This window comes from Chelon labrosus (assembly GCF_963514085.1).
Source record: "Chelon labrosus genome assembly, chromosome: 5".
NCBI classification, from domain to species: Eukaryota; Metazoa; Chordata; class Actinopteri; order Mugiliformes; family Mugilidae; genus Chelon; species Chelon labrosus.
This window is the reverse complement of record NC_140341.1, coordinates 11,332,696-11,346,280: the sequence shown is the minus strand read 5'-3', so window position 1 is coordinate 11,346,280 and position 13,585 is coordinate 11,332,696. Positions and strand designations below refer to the sequence as shown.

The 13,585-nt window shown below is 43.0% G+C and overlaps 1 protein-coding gene across 8 annotated transcripts in view; it reads right to left on the bottom strand.

Annotated features, from left to right (window-relative positions):
* The window catches only part of lmo7a (LIM domain 7a), a 45,925-nt gene that overhangs the window by 27,755 nt on the left and 4,585 nt on the right, over positions 1-13,585 (bottom strand). For all 8 annotated transcript variants that reach the window (XM_084545112.1, XM_084545109.1, XM_084545110.1 and 5 more), the window contains 3 exons: positions 11,135-11,205; positions 8,327-8,396; positions 4,075-4,181 (listed from right to left, as the gene is read on the bottom strand). In XM_084545112.1, coding sequence (XP_084401238.1) covers positions 4,075-4,181; positions 8,327-8,396; positions 11,135-11,205 — 248 coding nt within the window. The remainder of the gene's footprint in view (positions 1-4,074; positions 4,182-8,326; positions 8,397-11,134; positions 11,206-13,585) is intronic.

Here is a 13,585-nt window from a genome sequence, read left to right as displayed (position 1 = left end):
TCTATGAGGCAGTGAGAGTAAATCAAAGCAAGAAAGTTGAGGGTTAGGCGGCTAAATAGCGAGCTAAATCTGCTAGAGCTGCAGATTTGGATGCAGGTCAGTAAGGTTTAGGGCAGTAAGAGGACAAGACATCATCAGGTAAAGTGTAACTTGAGTGTAGTACATGAGTAAATGTCTTACTTTCCACCGCTGCTTGTCGAGCATCTACATCTAAAGTATATAAGCTCTTCACTGCCACATTAGACATGCATCTTTCTTCTTAAACTGTGTTAGACAGAAAGGTTTGAGGAAGATAAGACAGGGGTTAATGTAGCTCTCATACTCGTTCCTTAACCACTATAGTGTAACAGCACTGTGTCTTGTAATACAGTAAGATGCGCATCCACACAGGCTTCACCAGATGTCCTGCTTAAAAGTCTGTGATAAATGGCGATTGTAAAATCATTAAATAAAGGTCAAGCGTGATCATTTGACATTTGTTGTCACTAATGAAAGAGTCTGTTATGTTACAGCCATTGCGCCAACTTCAGAGTTGTGTTCCTGCTCCACCCGAGATGATTCATCTGCAGCCTTCATTTCCTGGGCAGCCTTTAGAAACCGACTAAAATAGGTGCGTATCACAGTCTCGACCGATGAATCAGATGCAGTCCGGATGCGGCGTTCAATGTGTGCTTTAATGGTGGCTGCTCTCGGTTATGGTCCAACACGTGGATAATGTGTGTGGAGATCTTACATAAGACATCATGCAGCAGCACACTGCGCCCCCTTATCACTCTCTATCTCTGTCACAACAGTTTGTCATGCTATAATACAGTTTTGATACTGGACGTGCTTGTAACAGATAAAGGCTTTTATCTGGGAAAATGTTTCACAAGGCAAGGCAATACAGCGCCGTAAGTGGCGGCGAGGCCAGTACTACTACAACAACAGCAAAGCTCAAAGGTCAGAGCAGACATTCAATAAGCTTTTATGGCGGTCATATCGCAGTCTAGAATGAATTAAACTGTGTTCCCAGCGCACGTTGCTTCGGTCAATATCTGATCCCCAGTTTCACGTTGAGAGACACTCTTGTTAACAACTATATTTTAAGCCCTAGACCAGGGGTGTCAAACATACGGCCCGGGGGCCAAAACCGGCCCGCCAGATGGTCCAATCTGGCCCGCGGGATGAATTTTGCAAAGTGCAAAATTACATTGAAGATATTAACTGCAATTTTTTAATAAAAGTTACTGTTATTCCTAGGGTTTACACTGTTTTAGTAAGAGTTACGGACATAACACAACACTAAGGCCTAGAACTGAACAGAAATTGCACTTCTTATTCTTAAGAAATGTCCTGTTGCTCATTAAATTCATTCAATGTGAACAACAAGTGTCATAACGTACTTGTTCTTCTTTGCACTAAAACAAAAGGAAACATTTGGAGTTGTCATTATTTATAGGTTAATACGCTACTGTGTTACTGGTCCGGCCCCATTGAGATCAAATTGTGCTGTATGTGGCGCCTGAACTACAATGAGTTTGACACCCATGCCCTAGACTAATCAATCAGCTTTTAAAAACACACATTACACACACACATGTTTGGGCTATAAAAAGCCAGACAATGCTTAAAAATGCTGATTAATAATGCATTCACTGGCTGACTGATAAATAATAGCTTCAGCTTTTATTCAAATACCAGTGAGTCACACTTTCATGGCGTTCCACCTTTCATACAGGTTAGTGCGGCTACAAAACAACACCAACGCACGCACACCAGTAAAAAAAAAACAAAAAAAAACACAAGATCAAAGCTGAAAAACAAGAAAAGGATTACACTTAAATGGCAGGTTGTTGCTCTACACATGGGGGTCTGTATTCCTTCTGTAGAGCAACGCACAGCACCAGCAGAATGACCAGCGTACTGCTGCTGAAACAGACAACAGTGAAGCTGAGCGAAGCACCTGTCAGACAGGGTTTAAGGGAGTGGAGGTTGGACAAACACCACGGGCAAAGACAGCTGATAGAGACAACTTTCTCTCTCTTTGTGCTCTCTGTGGCTCATTTGCCTAGGCCCTGATAAGCAGCACGGCAATAAAAGCCATTGGCTGCTTGTTTGCAGCCTTATTTGGGATTTGCTCCTCTCGTCTGTCTTTGTGTTTAATTGCTCTTTGTTTGAGCTGTAAGTACTGCAAACAACTGTGCCCACCGATGCAAACGGCTGAGCGTGTTTCATCCTGAGTAAAATCTCGTAAAAAATTTAGGGAAACAAATGACTGCTATTCAATTGAGTCGAGTCAAGAACCACACCAGCAGGCAGGCTGATTTATTAACCATACCCACATGCGATAACACAAGCTGAAGTCACAAAGCTATTACTTTCTTCACCTGAACACCCTGCATAAGCTTTAGCGGCAATAATAAGACTGATTGCCAGACTCAAACTTTCACAAGAAGCATATAAACACACAGGTGTACTCTGGAGACCGCATGCAGGGGGGAGAATGTGCTGGGAGGAGGCTAAACTATTAAAAGCTCTCTACTGTGAGTCCTGATCCCATTCCAATCAACCCTGCTTGCCAAAGTGACCCCAAGATGCTAAAAATAGGACGGCAGGAGTAGTCTGACCCCCCCTCCCCCCCCCCCCCCCGACACGTGCAGATGGACGTAGAGGCGGGGCTATTGTATACACAAAACAGTGTAAAGGTTTTGGTTAGTCGTCAGGGCTTAAATGTGACAATAATTTTCCACAGACACTATATTGAAACCAATAGCTTACTACCTGTATCACGGCGATAAAATTACGCAAGAGGGGAAATGTTCGGAATACAAAAGGGCACAAGGTCCATCACAGAATTATCTTTATATTTACGATACTGAATCAGGCATTCGGTGAACAATAACTTAAGACTGCATATCTTCTGCTGGGGTGAGAAAGGGTGTGTCTTGATAAAAAAAAAAAAAAAAAAAGCAGGCGTATTTGTTTAGAGTCCATATTCCAGTTTATGTGCACTGCATCTGCCTCTGTGACGAGTGTGGTTTCGACACCATTGTTAGCGTTAGTGTAAAGAATGACTGGCAGGCTTGGGTGGATCATGGGAAAATTGCTCTTAGGGATTGTGGCAGCTTCTCAAAGCAATACCCAACGGCCTAACAGCAGAACAACATTAAGTGAGACGCGGTGGCGAGAAAGAACAGAAGCAACAGCGGTATCCACCTTCGCTGTTCACACCTCAATTATATCCCCGTGGAGAATTTTAGCAACTGAAAATTGCAGTGTTTACTATTAAGAGCCTATCTACGTTTAGTTTAACAACCTGCAGGTATTGCTGTGAAAGCACTTCTGTTTATGCTTGCACAGCACACAGAGAGAGAGAGAGAGAGAGAGAGAGAGTCACAGTGGATGTACTGAGCTCCTCCTCGCTCTCTCCTGAAAGCACACCTGTGTAAAAAATGAACAGGTTGTTCAACATACCAAAACATGCTTCTCTGGTAGGTGTGCAACTGACACAGTAGTTAACAACTGATAAAACTAATAAACACTATACAAATGTCATGCGATAACTAGACTTCTTTCTAATTAAAGTGTCAGACAGAAATTTCTTTTAAATCTATAACCTGCACCAGTCAAATATAGATAGGAAATTGCAATTGGTCACATTCATGACTCATGTTTTTGTGCTAAATTTGCAACAAAATGGTATGAATTTGATTTGATGTTTCTTATACAGACATCAGACAAGCTTCTATGTTTTCATCGGTTGTTCCCACTGTCACATTTTAAAGGAACACATCACTTCAGCAGGTGTGTGCCAACTGAAGGAGACATGCACACTGAAAATAGCTCCGACCTTTTTTAACAGCAGCCTGAATCATGCCTCACATGAGGGGGCATGTGCTCTCTGATGTGTGGAAGTTGTTTTCAAACCTTCATCCTTTCCGAGCTTTTTTAATTCAGGCGTCAACGGGCTGAGAGGACGTGAAGAGTCAACAACATGTGTTTGTCTCCGTTTAAAACACGATCTCATCCTTTTGAACGCCAAGGATGTGTGTCAAACTGTTAGTAGCAGTGCTTTACAAGATCAACACTTACTTGACTGTGACTCTGGTGGACAAGTCTTGCAGGTCTCCGGGGTGAAAGAGCTGCGCTTCCTTTAGTCCAAGCTTCCCACAGGCTTTGAGGAAGACGTTTAGGTTGTCCTGGATAAAGAACAAAGCAGGGATGAGGGCTGTCCACCTTCAGAGGCAAAGAATAATCACTGAAGAATTCTCTGGCACGGACACAGCCTTCAACTGATTGCTTCCAAAGTTCATATCACCAGAGAATACAAGTGGACAGGGAGGAGCATGTGTTTAGCAAATAAGAAGAGAGCCAGTGCAAAACACACACACACAAATACACATGTGTGTGTGTGGGGGGGAAGGCTGTCTGACAGGAGTTGAGTGACAGCAGCAAAGCTACCTGTGGGCCGGGTTAGGGTGGGGACAAAAGCCAAACAGGGAAGGATGACATCAGAGCTTTGCGCAAGTCCCACCCAACCGGCCATGCGAGTGCAAAACTCACGGCACACTGCTTCAGTCGCCATCCTCTTTTCACACCCTGAAACTGTCCCCTCCTCTCACTGCCAAGCCCTTTACTCGAGAATACCTGCGGAATCTGTGGGGTGGTGGAGTATTTTGGAGACACTTGGTTGCTATGAAACATGAGGTCGGGTGACAGAAACCGACAACTATTTCCCCGAAGCAACTCAAGAGGACGTGGGAGTGGAGGGACAGTTTTCTCCTCCCACACTGTGTCACTCGTTTTCATGTTGCACAAAGTTTAGATATGCGAGCATGATTCGCGCAGATGTGTGAGTGTAATGCAAAAGACGTTTCGCTCTATAAATACACGTGCATGTCATACATTTCAAACAAATGCTCAGCCGCCAAAGCAGCCGTTCCCTTCCTGGTGTTGTGACTTTTCCAGTTGTAATCCCAGCTAGCTTGTTTGTGAGTCTGCACTTCCCATTGGGCTGCTTAAGAGGGTTTTCATGTAAGCACACATGGTTTCAGCATGGGCTGGAATAATTAAAGGAGTAGCTATTTCTATATTTAAATGTCAAACGTGCTTATTAGCAAATTGCAGGAGAGGGCTGACCTCTCAGTGTATCAAGTACTTGCTAACAGCCTTGCTTGTCCCTTAGCGGCACTTTGCTGTGCTCTATAGGTCACTGTGAGTCCCTGCAGGCCATGAATCAACCCCCACCGGCTGCATGACAGTACTGGTGTCACTCCTTATGCATTATGACACAGATGAGATGTTCTTCTCTTTGATGTGTCGTGGTATTAGACATGATAATGGAATTGTCCACACTGACAAGAGAATAGGATAGGAATAGGACAACTCATTTAATTACACCGATACTGCCACATAACACGGGTCACATGAGCACTTCAAAGACATTAAATTAACGACAATGCAATCCGGTGACTACAGTGTGAACACAGTAAATTTTCCCATGATCTCTAATATTTACATAACCCGGTCTAAACCTAACCACTGATTGCACTCCAGGCCACAAGTTACTTTCACAGTATTTGTTTTCACATCTTAATTCCACATGAATGCCAATTGTAAGCAGTCTATACCATAACGGACCTATGATGTTGAAATGTCAGTGCCACAAATGGTCTCCAAACTTAAACCGCGGCCAATGGGATTAAGCCAAATAGGGTATTTAATATCATCAGGTTTAATATCATCAGGCACGAGTGTCATTCAACTGCAAAGAGCCGTATGATTGCACTGAAAGCCCCCCCTAACAGTCAGTCCCAGGACACGCAGAGATAATGATGTTGGAGGAATGTTACGCTGACTTGTGCCTGCACATAATCCTGCTAAATATGCTGTACCCATCCAGCAGACGCTAATCCTTTCATGTAGAGCCTGATGTAAGCACTCTGGACAAAAAAAAAAAAAAAAACAACAAAGAAAAAAACAATATTAGACTCTTAAGGTGTCTAATATTGCATATCTTCACCCCCACTGGTCACATTGTGGTCACTTTATTTCTTTCACTGCATTCTTTGTCTGAGATGGGCATACTCTACAATTATCCTCAACTGACCCCTGGCACTGCTTCAGACAGCGAGCGAAGCAAAGCTATGGTTAAAATATCAGGCTACACATTTTCAAGTCCTGGGACAATAAACCAAAGAGGAGATGGAATACTTGAAATGTTACCTCTCCTTAAATGGGCCCAATGGAGGGCCCTCCCATCCTGAAAGTCAGATCCAGTCATAACATGCACCCATACAACACAAACACAGTAACAAAACATGGTCAAATGCCTGTCATTGCATGGTTGATTACACAGACATTTAGATAAGTAAAGACACCCTCTGGGCCAACTGTCTGTTCATCTCCTCCCCGTGCTGCCTCAACTCACTAAGGAGTTGGTATATGCAGGAACATCGAGCACCATGACTATTACGATGTATTTATGGTGGGCCCGTGGAGTCAACTTTAACTCTCTCAACTCTGGCTTTACCCCACTGAGCCAAAAATCCAAGCCCGAGCTCATGTAGCTGGCCCCACCGCACAAGTGCCGCCTTTCCTGCCCAACACTGGTAAAAGTAGAAATGAGCTTGAGCTACGGTGCCGTGACCCAAACCCACAAGCACACTGAGTGCTCAGCAACAGGCAAAAAAAAAAGTGTGCTGACATGAGAAACATTCCCCTGGACACAAGTAAAACCAAAGAATAGAACAAGGTCTGGAGCCAATGTTGCTAAATATTCCACAAAACCAGAGATTTACGTATTTTTTTTTTCCCTCCCCCCCTTTCCCTCGCTGGGCTTTTGACTCTGCCAGAGCTGGAGGCTGGTATCGATTTAGAGTGCTGAAAATCTTCTCGGATGGCGAAATTAAAACAACACTTAAGAGTGTAATGGTAGAAAATGTTCAGATCTGAGCGTTAATGAGGCATGTTGGAAAAGACCTTTCCGTTCAGCTGTGATTAAGGTCAAACCGTATCTACATTATTAACCGAAAAAGCACCACAATTACTCTTTCTCCACTTTCTCCATGTTGAATATTAGAAAAACAGCATTTTCCGGTGCCTTCTTCGCCCACGACATTCAGAATTAAGGGATAACACGCATACAAATTACAGTTTAATCCGAGCACCTCAAGAAAACACTCTATTTACAGAGGCGAGATGTAGACGTGGTTTGGGAAAAATGCGATTCTCACAGCATACTGTTTATTTGGTGAGCTTTCCGCTATTCTCCATGTGGCTGGCAGTAACTGATAGCCCTCGGGCCAACCAGAAGCCTTCCCATTTTCGCTGGAGAATTTACGATCGGTTGGTTTCGGGTTTGTGTCCAAGACTCAGAAATACCGCACAAGTGCTACTGATGCAAGGGATACTCATTACCTCAGCAGGTGCCCAGGTGGTTATATTAGCAACAGTCCAAAACAAACTAGCAGGAAGTTTGATTTAAGGCCATAAGACATGGTGGTATATTGTTTGGTAATGTAAATGCTATGTCTACTGATTACAGTCTGTTTATTTTACTGGCAGCTTGTCATTGTCTTACCAAACATGTTGGGTCATTACAGAGCCCACTGACACACACACATACACTCAGACTGCTTGGGCTAAGGCCGGGGTTCTCTATAATTCCTCCAGACAGCTGGACTCAATTACTCCCACAAGAGAGAGCTTTGTGAGGGATGGGTTTAAGGTAGCTTTTCAAACCTCTACTTCCCATGAACTTGTTTGCAGACACTCCCAAAACATCTATGTCAACTCAGCCACTGCAGCCCGAAATGCCTCAGTGAGAATAAATGTGAAGACAGTGCCAGGTCTAAAATATTGAAAAGATTGAGAAACACTGATTTAATAACAGGTTTTCACATAAACAAACAGACTTTTCATCACTCAGTCAAAAACCTAATTATCATACCAACACAAAGACATCTTGTCTTAAATGACTGGATTGAACACAGGCTCAGGCGTGGTATATGTCATATTTAGGATGCACTCAAATGCGGCTGGCGGCCTTTCAAGTAGCTCCACGTTCGCTCAACTTATTAGTGTGGATGGATATGAAGAGCGACAGCTCACTGAGGCAAACACTACCCTCTCATTGGCAGCCAAGAATCAGACCTGTCACCAGTCAGCTCAGCACCCCGTAATGCTTCTTCTCACATTTTAAAGCTCACTCCTTTCAACAGATGTTACCCTAACATGGAAAAACTGAAGCAAATCTGATGAGCTGCTGAGGATAAGTCTTATGTTATTTTTTTTTTTAAATGACGATCCCATTTGAGCTTAATAAAATAATAAAAAGACTTACCAGTCCGGCAATAGGCGTGGGCAGCTTGTTAACCCTCTTGATAATGCCAGGCTTGATCTTGTTGATCAGGCTGAGTGCAAAAGAAAGAGATGGAGAACATCAGGGGAAGGGAGACAGTAAGTGAAAGCACTTGGCCACTGGCTAGACTGCTCTAACGACACGGGAATGAACAAAACGTGTTGCAAAGTCTCTGTGTTGTGTGTTTACGACTTTGTTTAATGGTGGCCACCTGGCTTCGGTTTAGTAAATCGCCAGGGCTGTGCTGTGATGTAAACAGACTGGGCCCTCTGCTCCAAACTGTGCCCACCACTACTGAAACAGCCCCAAACAAATCTTGAATAACCACATATCAGCTTGGAAACAGTGATGGTCCCAGACAGAGGAGGCTATACAAAAGGCTTTGAAAGTGATTTAAAGTCCCCCAGTGACCTATAATGACAAGAGTAACCTTAAAAGGTGCAATAAAGCTTTATAAGAAGACAGTGCTGACAATCAGTGCTGTATACTGATTCAGATCTTCTACTTAAGTAAGCATATTTATATCATAGTGTAAAAATTAGAGAACAATTTGCTCATACAGGACTGCAACAAATTATTAGTTTCATTCTCAGTAAATCGTGAAAATCATAAAAAAGTGAAAAAGAGCTCAAGACAGGGTCATCACGTGTCATGGTTTGTCCAAACAGCTGTCCAAAACCTAAAGAAATCAAACCGCAAACGTAGAAGGATATTTTACCCTTTTTTTCTTCCTTGAAAAATGATTCATTGATTCATAAATACTGATAAATTTCCAAAAATCGATTTGTAGCATCTCTAACTCAAATGATCAAACCATAGACTGTATATAAAGATGAACGGTGAAGCCAAAGCAAGTAGAGCTCCCCCTGGTGACTGGCTGCAGTATAGGTCATAAGGTTCCACCCCTTTATGTTTGTTGATGGGACTTAGGCAAAATTAAAACACGAAAGTACACAGTACAAATAATTTTTTTCAAGGATGATTTCTGTCATTTTAGGTAGCTGATATAATACTGATGCATGTTCAAGTGGACACTTTTCTGAGAAGTTTTGTTTTAGTTATGCCAACCGTTCCATGAAGCGGTCCTGTAGGACCATGAGAGTTGGAAATAAATCAGAATCAGAATCAGCTCTATTGGCCAAGTATGTGTGGACATACAAGGAATTTGACTCCGGTAAACACATAAATAAATAAATAAATAAATTAGTATAGTGTATAATCCAACATTTCCTTGTAACTGGTTGAGCATTAATTAAACAAAAACGCGAGTGAGGCCGGCAGAAGTGTGGGCAGGTCATCGATATTGCGTGGCTCCACTCTCGGACCGTACAGCGCAGACTCTGGCTCCGAGATGGCGGCGCCCCAATTCCCGGGAAAATAATGTGAGTTTGGCCAATGCAAGGAATTGGGGGACGCATTGTCCATATTTATATACAGTCTATGGATCAAATGCAGAAGTAGTGACATCAGAAATGCATCACTACATGACTGATATTATCAGACAGTTAATTCAGTTGCCTGACTTAATTTAAAAATGGAGTTAATGGAAATACCGTATATAAGATTGCATAATAACGCTGCGTATTTTCTTCATCTAATGTCTTGTGTAAAGTGAACAACTATAGCATGTAATGTAGAAAATAATATAAAAAAAAACACCGTAAAAGCTCAACATGAGGTAAAATAATTAGTTAAGGCTTCAGACCGAGGGCGGATGGGATGGTGTAAGAATTACCATGGGCTCACAATAGATGTAAAGAAAGAATACAAAGGGCACTGGGGTTCATGTTAGTCATTTAGCAGTGAAACAATAGCGCTCGGTAAGATAACACACACTTTAAGCTAAGTAGGATATAATCATGAGTGTGACCCACACTAAACATTCCTTTCCAAACCAGAAGCGGTGATAACCACAATACAATAGAAATGGGAGGCTGGGTTCCTAGGTGAAGGTGATTTAATCTGTCTTCCTCTTCCTAGCCCTGAGAAAACACGGACAGCTCACTGAATGAAAGTGTCTGCGCTGTTCCCTGAGATTAAGTAAACAGTGGAGTCAGGCTCAAATCAGCAGAACGAAGGGCTTCTTCTTTGAGCCGGAGCCAATAGAGGTTTGGAAGATTCTGCATGGCCTGCTGGTAATTACAGCGTCCTGCTGATTCGTGCAAATCACATCATTGTGTCCATCTAGCAGCACTGCCCGCATACACATGCATAAAGGGACATGATACACACACACCCAAGATCTGAGGAAAGCCACAATTCCACAACTCTCAGATGTGAATCAATGCATAAGCCAATTCTGCACAGATAAATTTGTTCCTCTAACTCATCAAAACTCTGGATGCACGCAAGTTAATGAGAAAGAAAGGATGCCTTGACTCTCCGCTGTGGCTTCAGCTGGAGGCTTTCCAATCACTACACGGCTTCTCACAGCTCTCATTAAAGCAAAGGATGGCACTCTGCCCGATCCACAGACCCGTAACATCTGTCAAACAGACAACACAACTCCGCCTGAACTAGATCACACTTGATATCCTCAAACAAGTCCGCAGGAAAAAGATCTGACAACGAAGACATCAAATGACTACATGAATACAGTCTGCATTGTGCTCTATCAAAAAAACACTGGCTCACTTTGTATGGCTAGCAAACAAACAGAGTCCCTGCAGGGGGTATGTCTGGGAAATATCAGTAACACTTACGTGGAGAGTGCAGACCTGGAGGAGAGCTGAGGGATTCCTCATGAATGACTGGCTTAAGAGAGGTGCCTGGGAAAAGCGGAGTACTTACTCACAAAACAGAACGCCATTCTCCAGCGCTGATCGGAAGTCGTTGCTCCCAAATTTTTTCTTGGTTACTGCCTGGAAAGAAAAAAAAAAAAGCGATACAAAAACAGTGAGCGAAACTGCAAGAAGGGTTGGGTGAGGAGAGGAGGCGGAGGGGGGCTGTGTGAGAAGTGGGGTGGGAGGCTGTAGAAGAAAGGTAGGATGTTGACAACAGTAGCAGAGGAAGTCAGAGGTATTTCCTCCTGAGTTCCTACAGTGTCTCTACAGGGCAGAGTTGAGCAGTTCTTCAGGTATTCCTCGGTAGCCTTGTTCTTCTCACTTTATTGCTAAGAGCTGCGGGTAAACGGGGAAGCTGAGCTAAAACTGTTCCGGAGCCAGACTGCCCAAGCCGCAAGGCTATGGGAGCATCTGGAGCGCTGGAGGAACACAGCGTTGTGTTATAGCCTCATGCCTTTCCCATGATCTCAAACCACCGCTGCAGGAACACCAAGAGCCATTATGTAGGCAAACACACACACTGCATGCATGACGTGCAGACTTATACACTTCAGCTCACGCACATATACAGTGCAGAAACAGACATCCTCGATTTTAAACAACTCTGGTATACACAATTTTTTTTTATGTCTCCATATTTCCAGCCTTTCATAAATACAATCTGTATTTAATTTCTGTGGTTTTGTGTGAAACTGTAGGGTTTGTTTTGGAAAATCAAATTCATGCTGATGGCCACTCCTTAATTGAGCTTCCTGCGCTGTTTTGTTAGAATGTTTCTCCATCAACTGTTTGACCAATCAAGACCTACAGTTACTAAATCCAACACAAATAGTTGACTTAGAAAACACAGAACATGTTCTGCACAATCCTTGGCATTTTTTGTTCTGAAGTGGTTATTTAATCTACATCTGGATGTGCACCAAAACACATATTTTTAGACAATTATACATGGATGAATGCAACTTTTGCATTCAAGTGAGTGCAATATGTGACAAGTACGATAGCAAAAAAAAAAGTGGTATTTTCCTATGTTTAGACAATTTTTTAAATCATACTGGACCTGGAATCCTACCAAACACTAATGACTTGTTTCTTGGCCAATGGCCTAGCTTTCCAACATGTTTCACTGAACTCAGTTTTTGAGGCATTCTCTTAAATTATCCCTGAACTGGGAGGAAAACTTGTCCACTGTCAGGCGAGCTGTTATCCCATATTTGTTGCATAATTAATTTTATATTTGTTGTTGTGGGATCATACGTTTATCTTTAGTTCAGGAGATGATAATACTCAAAACAATGTGCCACGTATGCAGAAGTTAAAGCGGGCAGGTAGCTAAAGAAAACAGGTGGAGCAGCTTCACTGTCCTTACTGATTTTTATCTATTTATGTTACCAAGTTGGAGGACGAGCTCATATAGTGTACTGTTATATACAGCTGGAACGAACGAAAACACGTGCGCACACACTCACACACAAAGGTGAAACAAGTCGGACGGGTCTCATCAACCAAATTGGTCAGACCTGCATTGTTTCAAGCCTTTTGTCTCACTGCGCTTTAGTTTGAATTGACCCAAGGCTTGGACAATTACAGTGCATAGCTAAGTACCAGCCATCATTTTGAGGAAGATGGGAGAAAACAGAGCAATTAAAGAAAATGAATGGGAGCCAGTATTATTATTGTTTTTCAACAAGTCATGCTGCACCTCTGGACACACCCTGGGCAACCTGAGATGGCTGAGGGCCCAAATACCCATCATTCCAAGAGACTCAGACCATGTTGTAATAGATGAATGCGATTAAGGTTCTCACACCCTGGCTGTCTGCAGTCTTTCTGTATTGGAATAGTGCGATCAGGCATTGTTGTCAGGAAATACTTTTGCTTACAAAAAAATGCGAGTACCTCGGCCTCCTCCTCTCCCATTGACAACGTTACAATCATAACAAGACGGTGAGAACGCCGAGCAAGGACCCAGACAGACATGCAACGCTGCAAACGTACAGACGAGCGCACATATTGGCACAGGGAGGGAAAAAACAACAACAACAACCTTACAGTACAGAGTAATCAGCCGGGCACTGCAGTTGGCATATGAAATCCTGACCCCTACTGTTCTATAGATGCAGGAAGCAACGGCTGGAATTCACATGCATGTGAACAAACAATGCCGGTGGAAACAGAACAGTCTTCCCCTAAGGTGTTACTCCGGCGCTTCCTTCCTTTACATTTTCGTACCAAAATCACAGCCAATCAGAGAGAATGGTATAATTAAGATATTATCTTCAAGTGTGGGACCCACCCTGGCGCTGGCACTAAGCTGGGTGTAACAGAATACTTTTCTCTTCCATCGTCATCATTAGAGGTATTAGACGCAGCCTGCTTCGCCCTCTCTCTCTCCTGCTGAACCTGCCATGTGGGATAACATCTCAGATCAGATCAACAACATACGGCTACTCTGGTT